Genomic DNA, 19,245 nt, shown 5'->3' with positions numbered 1-19,245 from the left:
GAATTCGTTACTCATAAAATTCCTACGTATTTATCTTCATATATAAACAAAATCTATTTTTCATTTCATTTACATTTTTAAATGAGGTATTCAATTAAATGTAAAAGAATTTGATACGTTTAAAAGTATTTTTAACTATTAAAAAATTTCTCGAACTAAAACAGAAATCCACTGAATATTCGCATTAGTTATGTTAAACCCTCAAAACGTTTTATTTCAATGTTGACAATTCCACACTGCTACAATTTTCATTCTAAAATTATTTTAAAATAACTGGCAGCTGTCTGCCTATCCGCATAGCCGTAAAGTATACGGAAAAGAACATTTTTTTCCTTCATGGTTTTGAAACTATTTGCAAAAAGTATGGTTATAAAACCATGAATACAAAACTGCACGGTTTTTTAACCATTTACAACTAGCATTTTTCAAAGTAGTAAAAAAAAAATTATTATTAAACTAGACATAGGAGCTCGGCTTTTTGTAAGGTAATGGACATTGAAAAGTGCCGGACACTGGAAATTCTTCATGTGTTGCAGGGAATGCAGGAAATATTGGGGTGTCAACACTAGGACTCGAACTCCAGTTCTGCTTGGTTTTCATATATACGCAGTTGCAACGAAATAAGTAGCTTCATTACGTGGTTCTAATTGGTGCGATAAAATTCTGGTTGTTTAACCGTATTAGGTGAAAGCAGTTAATAAGCAGTTTGTCTCAAACTTAACAGTTTGATTACCATTTCATTTATGGTTATTTGACTGTTTTGATTAAATACGGTAAAGTAGCCATTCTATAGATTGTTATTTACCCATTTTTTTCGAAAAATTTCTAACAGAGCAGATTTTCCAATTACATTTATTTATAAAATCAGAATACAAAGCTATTTGATGGTATACAAAGCAAAACATCATTTGGGATTAGCTATTACAGGTCGCACTTTCCTCACCATCATTTATAGAAGTATTTGAACATTTTTATTTGTGTTTTAATTTTTTTTAAATAAAAAAATCGCGTTAAATGACCATAATGAGCCTAAAATTTGAATAATAATATATATTATAATAAACCCATATTTTATCAGTTAATAGGATATTTTTACGTACTTTTAATAAATACGTTTATTTATGGCATATATTATCATAAAAAAGTTTCCTCGATTTGAAGTATTTAAGTTATATTTTTATGTAAAATAACGGATGCCTGCAATTAATATGAAAACAAAATTTTCTAAGCAATACCAATATATGAAAATAATTTCTTTGTATAAATTCATTTATTTATATAAAAAATATCCTTCATTTTTATCTGAAAATGTTATTTTTAGAAACAAAAATATTAATTTCTTATAAATAATTTTAGGCACTTTTTTAATTGTACTAATATTATATTTCAGAAGTGCAGTCACCAATTAAAAAAAGGCAGCCTGATACATTTTTATTTATAATGAGATAATAACTTAACAGTTACAATAAGGAAAATACTTAATAGTTATAACAACGAAATCCCTCAATCATAATAATTATGAATATAAATTGTATAAAAAGAGCACATTGTAGATAATCAATAGCATATATCATTGCGCAAGATGTCATTAAATCTGAATTTATTATCGAAAAATCAATGTACAATTTAACAAAAAGACTTAGTATCAGTTGGTGGAGACAGGCACTACACTAAGTTACAAATGCCATTTTTTCTAAAAAGGTAAAATTAGAATTATCACTATTGATCACGAAATATTAACTGTTCCAAACACAAAGCAAACAGGATTTTGTAAAGACATGACATGTTTAATAGGATTCACTGCAATAATTATTTGACTGATTTGAGACGTAAGAAAAGTAAAATAAGGTATGTGAAATAAGAAATATTATTTTTTTAATATGAGGTAGCTCTGTATGTATGAAAATATCAACAGCTAACACTACTTACAAATACTTTGGATCAAGACAAAGGAAAATCGACATTAGTTTATATTTGTATATTTTATTCTTTTCTGAAAGAAGAATTAATTTATTTTAAATTTCAATATTTCAGTATTAAACTAAACTTCGTATTTTATTCCTCTGAAGTATAGACATTTAGTGCTTAACTAATTAACTTCTCATTAGTATACCAATAAATTAACTTCTCATTAATATACCACAAGACATAAAACTAATTATCCATGACTTTTTTATTAATTAAATTAAATATAAATAATTCAATTTTATAGTTAAACAAGTTTTAGAGAATAAAATAAGAAATGTTGGTTAGCATTTCCATCGCTTCTAGCATAGAGTTCCTGCATCTAACGTTGCTGGAGAGTTACAATGAGTGACATTAAAATGGACTTAAAAGAAGTATAGCAAAGTCGGATACCGCACTAGGCATACGGTGAAAAGAATTCTAGTACAATTACCCTTCTTTTGGGCAATGGCATTTCTGGTTAAAAAAATATGACTCTGGTAATAAAATCCAAAATATATGGTATTTAAAATATTCAAGTGATAATTTTTTCTTTGACATAGTAACGGTTTACTAGAAACTCTAGTTTTAAAAATTATAGTTCCCATTGCTACACACATGGTAAAAAATACGATAGAAATCCGAAAAGTAAAATATACCAAAAAAAAAGGTATATGCCATACTCTTTACGATAAAATTAATATATTTATCAAACTTTATCGTTTATTAAACAATCATATAGTTTGGTTAATTCATAAATACAAAAGCTCTTCTGAATAAATTACTTATCTTTTTGGTGTTTACATAGAGTCTGAAAATTTTACAACATTCTGGTAATTTTGACCATAATTTTTTTCTCACTATAAGGTATAAATCAAAATTTGCTTTCAATTAAGCTAAGTCAAACTTTTTACCAACTAAAAAAAAAGCCTCCCAAACTGAACTAAAAAAGTGTACATTTTTGAAAAACTGATCAAAATATTTTAGTTTAATAATATAACTTAATTTTTAGTGTAATTGAAAATTTCTCTTTTAGAGATAAGAATAAATCAAGATAGTAATTGTTTATTTAGAATGTATTAAAATAAGCTTAGCGGAACTGCTAATCATAATGATGATAAATTTCAAAATATAAATTATTTTTCAAACTTTATAAATAATTAACAACTAACTTAACCCTTAAGACTTAATTTTCCACCTACGTCACATATAGGTAATATAGGTTAGCAAGAGTAGCAACAGCTGTCTCGTTCCTTTCAAAACTATAATTATAGAAAAAGAAATCCTTCAAAAAAATGTCCCTGCATTAATAATTGCATGTCAATTCTATCACATGGGGATTAAAAAAAATTCATAGGAAAGCATTTAAACAGTAGAAAAAAATAACGTAAAATAAATCGGTTCAGTCATTCAAAAGTTATTAAAAACGTTTATATTTTCGTTTATCATTCATTTTTTCTTTCGTTTCTTCGGTACTGCGATCAAATGAAAAAACGGAGAATATTTTAGTAATTCGTAACATATCCATAGGATACATATAGCCTTCACTAAAAAAAATTTTTGAAAATATGTCTGGTGAATAAGTACTTGGTATAGAGCGTAAGGTACACAGGGAAGAGTATTCTTTTAATATTGATTAGTAGTTTATTTAAATTCAAATCTGGTTAACAAACATGTTCAATTTTAGCGTCGATATTTATATTTGAAAATGGTTGGGAAAACTAGCATTACCCCAGAAGCATTCATGAATGAAAAAGTAAGTATAGTTTTGTACTTCTTTAATATAGATCTTTGAAATCAATACATACTGTTAGAAGTTCTTAAGTAGATATCATAAACATACTTTGTTAAAGTTTTTAACATAACATTATTAACTTGATATAATTCTATTTTAAAATTAACAAATTGAAACTCACAAATCCAAACAAAGTTCATATCTAATCTAAGCTGATAAAATTAAAAAAGATTAAAAATAAAGAAAATAGCTCACAATTTTGATGATAATGTCAGAAAATGATCAATGTCTAAATCAATACTATCAATCAATTTACTGATATCATTATTAATATCAATACCAATTACTTATATAACAATGTCATTAACATCAAATTATTTAATTTATTTTCAATATTGATTGACAAATATCTATAATAGCTATCATAATATAATTATCAAAATGATTAAAATATATAGGGGAGAGCCGGGTAGCCCCGCCCACTTAAAGAGTATTGCTTATATTTCTGTATAATATTGAATAATAATCAATATTTTTGTTTCTATTGTTTTATCATCTAATTAAATAATGCAAAAAGAATAAACCATAAAAAGAATAGTTTAACTTAAAAGAATAGAAATTAAAAAAAACATGTTTTTCAGCTCTTTTCAAAATGTGTCTGGTTGCCCGCCCAGTTACAAAATTTATACTTTTTGACTGTTTTTCAGGTGTAAATGAAAATGACCAATGTATTGACAATAGATAAACCTCATCTATCATTTTTATCACATAATTATTTTATTTATTACATATTTATATACTTTAAGTGAATTCTATCATTTAATAACAACAAATGTCATTTAATAACAAAAATTATTATTAATGTATATTAATATATTACAATATTAATACCTATAACAATTAAATTTGAAGCAATAAAATAATAATCTTAGAAGCCCGTACATTTATCGACGAAATAAAATTGGGCGGTGACACCCGACATTCATATGAGCGTGGCTACCCGAAATCCAATTTTTTTGTAAATTTGTAATTACTCGAATAATTTTTCACATATAAACTTCTTTCCTTGAGCAAATTAAACTTAAGACTACATACTTTGATGTTGTATATATAGAAAAAAATTATTTTTTAGTATTAAAATGAAGTTTAATCGAAACATTCAATTAATTTTTCTTAATTTCATGACTACTGTATTCTACATATTTTCAGAACTATAATAAAATATAAATATAAAATACAAAATGCAAAAAATAAAAATATAATACGAAACAAAAATTATAAATATTTGTTTAATAATAACCACTTTCAATTTTTAAAATTCTAGTCAACTGTAAAGTAAAAAAATAGGCATGCTAAGGAATTGAAGTTAAAGAGAAATCTGAATCCAACGAAAAAAAAAGACATATTTATTTAAAGGAAGTACATTTTTGTCTCTGGCTTCGTTACTTAAAATATCATTTGCACTTACTAATTTGCATATTTGTGGTCATCCTTCCAAACCATTAAGATTCAGAGATTGAGTCGATGAAAATCCAATCAATAATTCTAACGTTTTTTGAAACATTGCATATTGTAGAAACAAAATTGATATTTGAAGTGATTACAAAATTAACGCGATGTTCATTTTTTTGTACAGTGGAGTTCATACTTAATATATCAATGAAACATTTAATTTTATCATTTTATTTAAAAATTCAACCTGTTGTGAAGTTTTTGTTAGGTGGAAATTCTCCACTGAGTTAAAAATTATAATTAATTAATTGTTAAACGCTCATTTTTTTAATTTATAACTCTTTAAAACTATGTTGTCTCTCCTCACAAAAATAAAATTTTTTTAAAAAAAAGCTTCAATGTGCTGAGCATAAATTGATAAAGTAATTCAGTTAAAATATTAAGATTTATCAAGTTTCCCCATTCCATATATCTCTGTATTTGTTGTTGTTCTTGCTGCCTTGCCGGCCATTAAGGTAGACAGGGAGCGATTTTTCTTGATTTCCAATGGCTCAATTAATGGCCAAGAATTCGACTTCTACTTCGGTCATTTTATAGGACGGATCCATTCGCACATCCATGCTTTCATCTATAAATCGTAGTTTAACTTCTACTTCGGTCGTTTTATAGGACGGATCCATTCGCACATCCATGCTTTCATCTATAAATCGTAGTTTAACTTCTACTTCGGTCGTTTTATAGGACGGATCCATTCGCACATCCATGCTTTCATCTATAAATCGTAGTTTAACTTCTACTTCGGTCGTTTTATAGGACGGATCCATTCGCACATCCATGCTTTCATCTATAAATCGTAGTTTAACTTCTACTTCGGTCGTTTTATAGGACGGATCCATTCGCACATCCATGCTTTCATCTATAAATCGTAGTTTAACTTCTACTTCGGTCGTTTTATAGGACGGATCCATTCGCACATCCATGCTTTCATCTATAAATCGTAGTTTAACTTCTACTTCGGTCGTTTTATAGGACGGATCCATTCGCACATCCATGCTTTCATCTATAAATCGTAGTTTAACTTCTACTTCGGTCGTTTTATAGGACGGATCCATTCGCACATCCATGCTTTCATCTATAAATCGTAGTTTAACTTCTACTTCGGTCGTTTTATAGGACGGATCCATTCGCACATCCATGCTTTCATCTATAAATCGTAGTTTAACTTCTACTTCGGTCGTTTTATAGGACGGATCCATTCGCACATCCATGCTTTCATCTATAAATCGTAGTTTAACTTCTACTTCGGTCGTTTTATAGGACGGATCCATTCGCACATCCATGCTTTCATCTATAAATCGTAGTTTAACTTCTACTTCGGTCGTTTTATAGGACGGATCCATTCGCACATCCATGCTTTCATCTATAAATCGTAGTTTAACTTCTACTTCGGTCGTTTTATAGGACGGATCCATTCGCACATCCATGCTTTCATCTATAAATCGTAGTTTAACTTCTACTTCGGTCGTTTTATAGGACGGATCCATTCGCACATCCATGCTTTCATCTATAAATCGTAGTTTAACTTCTACTTCGGTCGTTTTATAGGACGGATCCATTCGCACATCCATGCTTTCATCTATAAATCGTAGTTTAACTTCTACTTCGGTCGTTTTATAGGACGGATCCATTCGCACATCCATGCTTTCATCTATAAATCGTAGTTTAACTTCTACTTCGGTCGTTTTATAGGACGGATCCATTCGCACATCCATGCTTTCATCTATAAATCGTAGTTTAACTTCTACTTCGGTCGTTTTATAGGACGGATCCATTCGCACATCCATGCTTTCATCTATAAATCGTAGTTTAACTTCTACTTCGGTCGTTTTATAGGACGGATCCATTCGCACATCCATGCTTTCATCTATAAATCGTAGTTTAACTTCTACTTCGGTCGTTTTATAGGACGGATCCATTCGCACATCCATGCTTTCATCTATAAATCGTAGTTTCGACCTGAAAAAGAGAACGATCAATCTCCAATTCAATACCCACAGAGGTATAATTTGTTATGAGAATGTGGAGGACTATGCAACCCAACAAATTTAACGTACATCAGTCATTGTTTACTACACAGGGATTCTTCGTTTGGCTGCATTCGAACTCCCATTCTTACAAGCTTGATTCAGCACCCTGCCAACCAGGCCATCCCGCGATCCTTCATATACCCTAAAGATTAGTCTTACATAATTAATAACGCATGCTGTAAAATAAAATCGCAGAAATTATGATTAGTAAAAAATGAAGAAAGATAAATATTCAAAAAGCTGAAGAATGTATAAATTATAAATATGAAAGAAAATAAAAAAAATTTTAATTTATTTTATTCACTAAGTGAGAATTAAATTTATTCTTAAAAAACGCTTTTTTAAGGATAAACAATAAATAATAATAACAGTATATTTGTTTTTAAAATGAAAAATAATGATATTTAACAATCTTTCTCATTTTTTTTTGTAGAATCGTATAGTTTATCAGAAACAAACAAGTGATGCCCATCAAAATATTAGTTTCTCAAGATGCGCAAAAAAAGTTTTTATTAACTCATTAATACCAAGCGTAGCTGCTATATCCAGAGCAAATACATGGAAAGAAAAAATATGGAAAATATTGATGGTAATTTTCTGCTTACTAGGATTCCTTTACCAAGCGATGGATTTTTTCAGCTTTTATTTTAGCTATCCAACCACTGTTAAGAGTGACGAATTTAGTCCTAGTCATATAATTTTACCAGCTATAACATTCTGTAGCAACAACAGGTAAGCTCAGATTTATCAAGCGCAAACATTTTAGAAAACTTTATTAACTGAATTTTAACTGAAACTTTATTAACTTTATTAACTCATTGCAGTTCGGAAATTAGTTCTCAAATTAATTTCTGTTTGAAAAATAATATTTCAATTGTTTTTAATGAGACATATTTCTACGCGCCAATCTGAAACATTAGTTTTATTTATTCTTTTTGTGTTGTTTGTATAAATATTCAGTATTAATCCATTTTAATTTTTTTACACAGAGAAAAAATTATGGTAAAATAATCAGACAGTAAGATATTGACTTTTCTGGTAGAAAAAAAAATTCTTTCTCATAAAACCAAAATGTGTGGTAATGATTCATTTGCTAATTTTTCCGTTCATATGGTAAATGTTTACTGAAAATTCTGGTTCTCTAACTAATTAACATTTAGAGAAACATAAGAAACTTACAAGCTAATTTACCAAATTTGATCACATGTTATAAAACCGTTTTTAGTGTTAATTTTAAAATAACCGTTACCAAAGTCTTCGGAAAAATGACCAAATTTTTTATAGTGTCATGGAGCAAAAAAAACGGTAAAGTGTATCATATTCTGGTAGTTTTTACTATACCTCTTAATGTAATTAAATGTAAATTTTGTTAATTTTAGAGCAGTTTTTGAACTTGCCGGAACATAGGGTATTTGTTCGCTTTTGATATAATCATGTAGATGTTTTTTAAGCAGACAGAGATAAAATACGTATTGTAAAGAAATATTAAAAAAGAGATGTTAGGATAATAAGAATATTTAAGAATTTATTATTAAAACTGAATCAAAAAATGAAAAGTAGGTCAGTAGTTTGAAAAGTTAACGCATGGTTGTACTTTTATTTAACAATGATCATGATAATGCATCTTAAAATATTTTATTACTCATCTTCTCATCCATTCCGCCCTAATCGAAATTAATAGTAACTTAAATCAATATTGACTGTAAGGCTTAGCCTTATAAAACTTTTATCTTGGTGCGAAAAATAAGAAACAATTCAAAAAATTGATTTTGATTTAGTTTAAAATGCGGGTTTAAAATAAATTACATTTTCTTTGACATGTATAATTTTAGATTCAGTTTACAAAAAACTTGTGAAAAATTTGCAACTCAGTGTATATCCTATGATGCTGACGATTTCTGTGAGAAATATCCTCGATACTGCTTTCCAGAAGATAAAATACATAAAAAAGTAAGTAAAAACTTGAACTTTTTATTTAAGTTTTTCAAGCATTCAGATGATTAATAAAACAATGAAAAACATTTTTTTAATGAATACACAAAAAGTTCATGTGGAAACTACGTAATGAAAATGCTAAATAATTCAATTTTATTTTAAATCACTTTAAAATAATGCCCTAAAAAGAATTAGGATATATATTTCATGGTATAACAATCAGTATTGCAAGTTAATTTGCATTATTCTTGTAGTTTTCTACTTGATAAGAGTAAAAGGATTTTATTTCACATCACTTTAAAATAATACCCTAAAAAAAGAATTAGGATATATATTTCGTGGTATAACAACTGGTACTGCAAGTTATTTTTGCATTATTTTTGTATTTTTCTACTTGATAAGAGTAAAAGGCTTTTATTTCACATCACTTTAAAATAATGCCCTAAAAAAAGAACTGGGATATATATTTCGTGATATAACAACTAGTACTGCAAGTTAGTTTACATTATTTTTGTAGTTTTCTACTTGATAAGAGTAAAAGGATTTTATTTCACATCACTTTAAAATAATGCCCCGAAAAAAGAACTGGGATATATATTTCGTGATATAGCAACTTGTACTGCAAGTTAATTTGCATTATTTTTGTATTTCTCTACTTGATAAGAGTAAAAGGATTATATTTCACATCACTTTAAAATAATGCCCTGAAAAAAGAACTGGGATATAGATTTCGTGATATAACAACTAGTACTGCAAGTTAATTTGCATTATTTTTGTATTTTTCTACTTGATAAGAGTAAAAGGATTTTATTTCACATCACTTTAAAATAATGCCCCGAAAAAAGAACTGGAATATATATTTCGTGATATAACAACTAGTACTGCAAGTTAATTTACATTATTTTTGTATTTTTCTACTTGATAAGAGTAAAAGGATTTTATTTCACATCACTTTAAAATAATGCCCCGAAAAAAGAACTGGGATATATATTTCGTGATATAGCAACTAGTACTGCAAGTTAATTTACATTATTTTTGTATTTTCCTACTTGATAAGAGTAAAAGGATTTTATTTCACATCACTTTAAAATAATGCCCCGAAAAAAGAACTGGGATATAGATTTCGTGATATAACAACTAGTACTGCAAGTTAATTTGCATTATTTTTGTATTTTCCTACTTGATAAGAGTAAAAGGATTATATTTCACATCACTTTAAAATAATGCCCTGAAAAAAGAACTGGGATATAGATTTCGTGATATAACAACTAGTACTGCAAGTTAATTTGCATTATTTTTGTATTTTTCTACTTGATAAGAGTAAAAGGATTTTATTTCACATCACTTTAAAATAATGCCCCGAAAAAAGAACTGGAATATATATTTCGTGATATAACAACTAGTACTGCAAGTTAATTTACATTATTTTTGTATTTTTCTACTTGATAAGAGTAAAAGGATTTTATTTCACATCACTTTAAAATAATGCCCCGAAAAAAGAACTGGGATATATATTTCGTGATATAGCAACTAGTACTGCAAGTTAATTTACATTATTTTTGTATTTTCCTACTTGATAAGAGTAAAAGGATTTTATTTCACATCACTTTAAAATAATGCCCCGAAAAAAGAACTGGGATATAGATTTCGTGATATAACAACTAGTACTGCAAGTTAATTTGCATTATTTTTGTATTTTTCTACTTGATAAGAGTAAAAGGATTATATTTCACATCACTTTAAAATAATGCCCTGAAAAAAGAACTGGGATATAGATTTCGTGATATAACAACTAGTACTGCAAGTTAATTTGCATTATTCTTGTAGTTTTCTACTTGATAAGAGTAAAAGGATTTTATTTCACATCACTTTAAAATAATGCCCCGAAAAAAGAACTGGGATATAGATTTCGTGATATAACAACTAGTACTGCAAGTTAATTTGCATTATTTTTGTATTTTCCTACTTGATAAGAGTAAAAGGATTATATTTCACATCACTTTAAAATAATGCCCTGAAAAAAGAACTGGGATATAGATTTCGTGATATAACAACTAGTACTGCAAGTTAATTTGCATTATTTTTGTATTTTTCTACTTGATAAGAGTAAAAGGATTTTATTTCACATCACTTTAAAATAATGCCCCGAAAAAAGAACTGGAATATATATTTCGTGATATAACAACTAGTACTGCAAGTTAATTTACATTATTTTTGTATTTTTCTACTTGATAAGAGTAAAAGGATTTTATTTCACATCACTTTAAAATAATGCCCCGAAAAAAGAACTGGGATATATATTTCGTGATATAGCAACTAGTACTGCAAGTTAATTTACATTATTTTTGTATTTTCCTACTTGATAAGAGTAAAAGGATTTTATTTCACATCACTTTAAAATAATGCCCCGAAAAAAGAACTGGGATATATATTTCGTGATATAGCAACTAGTACTGCAAGTTAATTTACATTATTCTTGTAGTTTTCTACTTGATAAGAGTAAAAGGATTTTATTTCACATCACTTTAAACTAATACCCCGAAAAAAGAATTAGGATATATATTTCGTGGTATAACAACTGGTATTGCAAGTTATTTTTGCATTATTTTTGTATTTTTCTACTTGATAAGAGTAAAAGGCTTTTATTTCACATCACTTTAAAATATTGCCCTGAAAAAAGAACTAAGATATATATTTCGTGGTATAACAACTAGTATTGCAAGTTAATTTGCATTATTTTTGTAGTTTTCTACTTGATAAGAGTAAAAGGATTTTTTTTCGCATCACTTGAAAATAATTCCCTGAAAAAAGAACTAGGATATATATTTCGTGGTATAACAACTAGTATTGCAAGTTAATTTGCATTATTTTTTTAGTTTTCTACTTGATAAGAGTAAAAGGATTTATAGTATTACAAAAACTGGAATTAATAAAAAAATTAATTTAAGTTTAGATAAATAATTTTAATTCTAGTAAAAGGTGTTAATAAAGAATCATAAAGGATATACCGATTAGTGTGCATAATTTCAACATTACTTGTGTACTTATTCGTGGCAGCCTTCAGATGTTTAAAAACGGTGAGGTTGACGTGGAAGACAACGAACGCAGTGGAAGGCTGAAATTATACGAAGACAAGGAATTGGAAGAAGTATTCGAATAGGAATCGTTCCAAACTCGAAGAGAAATTGCTCTTACATTACAAATGACTCAGCAAACAATTTCTAATCCTTTAAAATCGTTGGGAATGATCCAAAAACAAGGAAGTTTGGTTCCACCCGAACTGAAGCCAAGAGACATTGAACATCAATTTTTCATGAGAATTAATTTTGCTATTTGGAAATACTTCAATGGGAAGTCATACCCCACCAGCCGTATTCACCAGATCTTGCCCCTTCAGATTATCCCCTATTCCGGTCGATGGCACATGCTCTGTATGATCAGAAATTTATTTCATTAGAAGAAACCAAGGAATGGGTCAATTCGTGGATATCCTTGGTAGACGTGGTATCCAAATAATCCCAGAAAGATGGGGGAAAAGTAGTATCTAGTATTGAAGAATACTTTGATTAAAACATTTTTTCTTAATAAACTGCCTGCTTGGTTTTGATAGAAAACGGCGGAAATTTATTTGTACTCCCATTATACACAGGGTTATTCATAATTTCCTCCGGGGTTTCGAATTGTTATAGTAAAAAAAACGAAGATGAATATGGCAAAAAAGAACACATGAAATTATTTCGAAAGTATTCAAGTTTTAATTTTAGCAGTTGCCGGTAGATGACAGTAACATGTACCACTGAAGCCAGTTGTAGAAGAGAAAAATGGCGTTTACAGGCTGAAGGAATTATGAATAACCCTGTATATTTACAAAACATATTCAGACAATATTTTTTTTCATCCATCTCACGTGGGCAAAGAAGTGAATTACAGTAGAACCTCGATTAACCGAGCTTCGATTAACCGAGGTTTCTGTTAACCGAGGTTTCTGTTAACCGAGGCAATAACGAAGTCTAAATTTTTTTTTCTCCTCTCCAAAATGAGCTTGGAAGAAATTATACACATATTAGTTCGTTGTCCGTGTTACAGGCACTTATTCCCCACAAAAGCACTCAACTTCCATGAAATATTACACCCTGAGAAGAAAACATCCATGAATGCTTTGTTAACAGTGGTCATGTAACTAGTAAGTTTAATCATGTAAATTTTAAAAATACAATATTTTCTTGAGATTTGTGTTATTTTTGAAAATTCGTCTTTCGATATTTAACTAAGTATAGTTAAAAAAAATTCCATTTTACTTTTCAAAATTTACTACTAGAGTTGATTTCCTTTTTAAGTCTTTTTAACTGTGAAACATAAGTTCATATATGTTTATTTTTATCATTTAAAAAACTTTCTATTGTTTTTTACTTTAAAAGTAGTTAAATTCGCTAGCACGGAAGGTTTTTATTTCCGATATCCGAGGTACTAGCGGTCCCAATTAGCTCGGATAATCGAGGTCTTACTGTACTTATTTTGTGGCATATATATATATATATAAATATATATTACTAATGACATTTTTTATGACGTTATTACATTATTTAGTTGTAATTTATTTCTACTAACAAGATTAAAATACAAAACAGACGTAAATACAAGGAACAATACAGAGAACAAACATAGACAGAAAAAAGCATATGGAACAAAAAAATTAGCTGTAGTCTATGAATCCAAAATCATCCCAGTAGTGGTTCAAAAGAAAACGTTTGATTCAAGGTCGACAAATGATGAAATGGCTATCATCCATGATCTGTCTTCACATAGGACTTGATGCGGTATATCTATTAAAGCATGCAAAATTTCTACAGAAATACAAATTTTAACGTTCTTACGAGGGTTGTCCATAAAATAAGGTTCCCAACAAATTTTCACAATGAAAAACATGTTTATTGGCATTAAATAATACATGTTTGGAAAGCTTAGACGTCCCTCTTTTTTTCGGCATAATCGCCGTTTAGATCAATGCATTTTTACATGCGGTGTACCATCTTCTTTATGCCTGAGTCGTAGAACTCTGCCACCGCTCCGCGAAGATAGCTTAAAACAGACAGAATTTGCTTAAACTTCTTCGGGTTTGGCGAGCCTGGATGCTTCCACTAACGGGATTGTTCTTTTGTTTCCGGTGTCATGTAGTGGACCCAGGTCTCGTCCCCACTGACAACAGAGTCCAAAATTTCATTGCCATCGGTTTCGTAGGCATGAAGAAATTCGCAGGCGGCTTCCATACCTTGCCGTTTGTTGTCATAGTCATCCGTCCGCATTTTCGGCACCCACCTTGCCCAAACCTAAGCGGTCTCTCAAAATGTTGTGAATGCAGGACTTACTGACAACAGGGATCATCTTGCTGAGATCCCAAACCGTCACCCTTCGATCTTTCAGCATTGCTTCTTCCACTTTCGCAATCGCTTCGTCCGAAAACGATGGCCGGCCAGAACGTTGTTCGTCATGGACGTCTGTAAGTCCGTCTTTGAATTCTCTGCACCATTTGCGCACATGTTGCACTCTCATACACTCTTCCCCGTACGCCTCAAAGAGTTGGGAATGAATGTCCACCGGAGGAACGTTTTTTCCACTCAAAAACAAATCACAGAGCGTAAATCGCACCTGGCTTGAGAAACAAATGGAAGCTCTATCTTTCACGGCTACCAAGACAACAATTATCGTTGTAGATACCTCGCCGGGTCGGGAACAGGGGAAAAGGGAGCCAAGTTACACGCCAGTCTCAACAAATCCCGCTTAACAGCGTTCCTAGCGTCCGCAGCTCCTTGGGAACCTTATTTTATGGACAACCCTCGTATTTATAGTTATTATATCTTACAGAATACATGATTTCTGACAAAAAAAAGATTTGAGTAAAGATCTCTAAAAATTCGATTATTCTAATGTTTTCATAATTAAAACTCTTAATAAAGAACAATGAAATACTTTTGACGATAAAATGACAAGTGTAAGTAGAATGTCTAAGTCCTTATAATATTGATTCCTTTTTTAAAAAAATTGAAAAATACTAGCATGATGAGTTCATTTTACTTAAAGTCCCGCTTGAATCCCATTATTCTTCGGTGATGACAGACATCATTTGGTATAAAATTTCATACCTCCATTGCGATTAAAAATATACACTGAATAAAATTCCAGATCAAATTACGGCAGTAAGTAGAGCTACGCGGAGTGCAACAGGAGTAAAATCTATTTTTAACGCAAAATTTTTTATCGTTAGATCTTATACCGTAACTTTTGCAGAAATATTTGTATAAATAATTAGAGTGATTCAGTAAATATTGTTGTAAAAAGTATGATGTATCAGATTTTTTAGTTCCATGAAATTTTAATCTAAAAATACAATAAAATGTACAGGCACTTAATGTGCCAACACTTTTCACATAGTTTTTTCTGAAATAATTTATAGTGAGTGATATTTGAAACTGAAGCTGATGTATAACGTTACAACTCAATCGCTTCATTTTTTTAAATAAAGAATCCCCTCTTTTCATAGCCAAAAAAGAAGTTAACCGTTTCTAGTAAATAAAACGTTATGTATTTTTATTTAGTAAAAAAGTATATGTTTCTTCTATTGTGGGTGTGAAAGAAGTAATCTTTCGAACTTTAAGAAAGAATGAAGATAATATTTATGTTTTGCCTATTATAAGTCGGTAAAGAATTAGCTTTTTGCGTCACAAAATTAAAGAAAGTCAAGCGTTGTTTATTTCAGATACCGCTGGAAAAAACCAATATGAATATTAGGACTCTCTCATGGAATTTAACAAGTGCCATTTCACCTTCTTCAGCTATTATTGAAAAATGTATTAAAATTGTCAACCAGACAAAATCTGAATGCAAGTAAGGAAAATATTTTGTGTAGACTGTTTTATGTAAACAAAGAAATGAAAATGGGGGAAGCAGTTTCCACTTTTTTCTCATATTAATATGCAAGAAAGCTGTGTAATGACACAGAGTTTTTATTTTTCTAAAAACAATTAAAGAACAAAATAACGTAATAAACTTAACGTCAGAAATCCCATAGACAAAATATTGTTTTCGTTAAATAAGATTGCTTTTTAAAGTATTCCCTTTTAAACTAAAGGTATTCCCTTTTACATATAGAAGAGCTTTCGGTAAAATTAGGTAAAAAAAAGTGAGGATTGCCGATTGAGAGGCTTTTGAGCTAGATTTTATGAGCGAGATCTCCTTTCGTAACGTTGGATAAGATAAATGAATACAAATGAACGCTTAAAGATAAGTCAGCCAAAATACATTGAACACCGATTTCCATTCTTGTAGATTACGCAGCAGATTGTTTCGAGTGAATTTTATTCAGTATAAGTAATGCCGTACCTCTTTGTGAAGTGTTTTTATGAAAAGCGGTGACTTGTTGCTTTGCCAAGAACTATGAACAGTCGTGCTTTTAGTCAAGTAACTATAGTAAAAAAGAAAGTCTTTCTTTGAAAAAATTAACGTCTAAAACAGGGCTCGAAAAACCGCCCGTCCTCGGCGGTAAAAAATTCCCCGCGGACAACGAATTTCTCGAATCCGACGTCCGCGCGGACAGTCATTTTCCCGTTATTGTTCTCTGTCTGGGAGTACTGCAGTGGTTGAAAGGGGCTTTTCAGCAATGAACTTAGAAAACAAAAAAAAAACACATTAAGTACTGGTCTTAAACAAGAAACGTTAAACGCAATTATGAATATCTACCTAGATAGAAAACCCCTTTTAGATTTCTGTGCAGAAACCTCTGTAAATCATTGACTTCATTGTGGAACTGGCAAACGTCATATTTCATTCATTTAAAAAACGCGTTACCCTCGGATAAATTGACATTCCAGATAACTTGACCTTTGTCACTTAAATTATTCCATAAAAGAAATAAATTATTTCGTAAAAGAAATACTAGGTTACTATTAGTAACCTAGTATTTCTTTTTTTACTGTATATTGTACTCCTTATTTGTAATCCTAGTAACTACTAATTCATTGTGCAATTTATATAAATATTTGTAATAAATAAGAGAAAATTATATTTTTATTTATTTAGAAGCTACGGGTTAGTTTCAAAGGAGGACGGGTGCATTGTTGGACAAGCCGTCCTCGGGGACGGGTAAAATTTCTGAGTTTTTTCGAACCCTGGTCTAAAATAGAAACTACAGAAAGCTTTATTATATTATTATAAATGATCCCAGAAAACTCATCAACTCTCCTATCCTTTTTTCTTTCAGGGATTCTTTCTCTGGCTTTCATAGGGTTGATTTAAGAAATAAAAAAGAATATATTTAAGACGGAATATATTTCACGTTGTATTTTTCACGCTGAGTCGAATGAGACCAATCTCGAGACTACCATACCAATAGTTTAGAAGTTATTAGCATTTTATCTATGTAACAAAAAGTACAAATATGCACTTGTACATATTTATAAATCATATATTGCAAACTAACCAGAAAAAAAATTGCTTCTATTCATTGTTTGCATTGCATTGAATAAGTCTATGCACAAGTAAATCGAATAAATAGATCAAAATCTTCATAAGTTTTTATATATAACTACACGTACTAATTTATTTACTTAATATCACTATCCAGGAACTACCTGAATATGTAGGGCATATTTTCCGATGTAACTTATACTGAATTGATTTAGACTAATCTTAAGAAAAACAGAATAATAGTTTAGAAGTTATAAGGGTTTTCTTCATAATAAGCACAATTCACAAATAATATTTTTTATACGAAAAACAGCTTTTTATTTTAGGAAATACCTTACTTAGAATACTTATACCTTATGTATCTGTATATCAATGTAAGAAGCGTAAATAAATGCAGAAACAATATTGTACTTTTTATAAATAAAACGCCTAGAACTTCTGAACTATTAGTTCAGTCGTCAAGATCAGACTACATACGTTCAGACTATTACCGGATATCCTAGATAGTAAAGTGCGAGTCAAATGTAGTGAGTTTAATTAATTCAAGAAAAATTCTTGTAACTTTTGAGCTACTTTTTCGATTCACTTGCGCATTTCCTCATTCAATTCAAGGTGAAAAAGTGGATAGCAGCAGCGTCTTACTTGCTTATGTAGCAATGTCAGATGATGTGTAACTAGGCATAAGGACAAATTTGTACTTTTTGTATACAAAACGTATATAACTTCAAAACTAGGAGAGAGTGGGGTCAATTGCAACATTTTTTACTTAACTACTTTTATCTAACAAAAAATCCAATATATTATTAGTATTAATTGACAGACGAGTAAAGTGGACTATCCTCTACTGGAAAAAAAATAAATACCTTATTTTAAATGTTATTATATTAGTTATTAACAATTTTTGACAGTCGTGCACTTGTTACAATTGTCCGCACCTCGGCCTCTTTGTTCGCCAAGGTCCCCACTTACGGGGTCAATTGTAACAGTCCATAAATTCAACTAAAACACAGTTAATTATACATATTATCATAGTTGTGATATATTTTTTTATTGAACAAAATAGTAGTGATATTTTAGGAGTAAAAATAATAATGAGCAGAGACCTAAAGGGTTAAACTTTTAACTTTAAGGGGTTAAAAATTTTAAATTATGCTGTGAAAGGTGACAAATAAAATAATGCACATGCAACATAATATAAGTGATAATGGAAACTATTGGTGGTTCTTAAAGAGTTAAGAAATGGTTTCTAAACTTAAGATTATTTATTTCCAGCTGTTATAATCGTCCCTTTACGTATTGTTACAATCATCCCCAAGACGCCATTTCAGCTTCGTTTGTTAAAAACAATGCTAGTTAATTAACAAAACTAATATTTTTTTGAAATGTTAATTAAGGTGTCCACTTACATATTCGGTTAATAATTTTTATTTGTTTAAACAAAATTACTTTGTTACAATATAATATTCTAATACCAAAAAAAAAAAAAAAAATACTTACGTAGCGTGAAAATATCTTTTGTGATGTAACTCTTTCAAAAGTACATAAAAATGGTAGTCAGCAGGGGTGTACATGTAGATTTATTAAATACACCTTGTGCGCCACCTAGGAACCAAATCTAGAACCCGACACTTG

At 29.6% G+C, this 19,245-nt stretch overlaps 1 protein-coding gene across 1 annotated transcript in view; it reads left to right on the top strand.

The window, feature by feature from the left end:
* Positions 1–1,742: 1,742 nt before the first annotated feature.
* Positions 1,743–19,245, top strand: part of LOC139426487 (uncharacterized) — a 38,005-nt gene continuing 20,502 nt past the window's right edge. The window contains exons 1-5 of the mRNA XM_087162764.1: positions 1,743–1,848; positions 3,632–3,700; positions 7,652–7,950; positions 9,051–9,168; positions 15,908–16,035. Coding sequence (XP_087018890.1) covers positions 3,653–3,700; positions 7,652–7,950; positions 9,051–9,168; positions 15,908–16,035 — 593 coding nt within the window. The 5' untranslated portion in view covers positions 1,743–1,848; positions 3,632–3,652. The remainder of the gene's footprint in view (positions 1,849–3,631; positions 3,701–7,651; positions 7,951–9,050; positions 9,169–15,907; positions 16,036–19,245) is intronic.

This window comes from Parasteatoda tepidariorum, chromosome 5, assembly GCF_982258835.1.
Source record: "Parasteatoda tepidariorum strain Cologne lab strain chromosome 5, Ptep-v5.0, whole genome shotgun sequence".
Taxonomy (NCBI): Eukaryota; Metazoa; Arthropoda; class Arachnida; order Araneae; family Theridiidae; genus Parasteatoda; species Parasteatoda tepidariorum.
The sequence above is the reverse complement of the archived record's forward strand: the minus strand, read 5'-3'. Positions and strand labels throughout refer to the sequence as shown.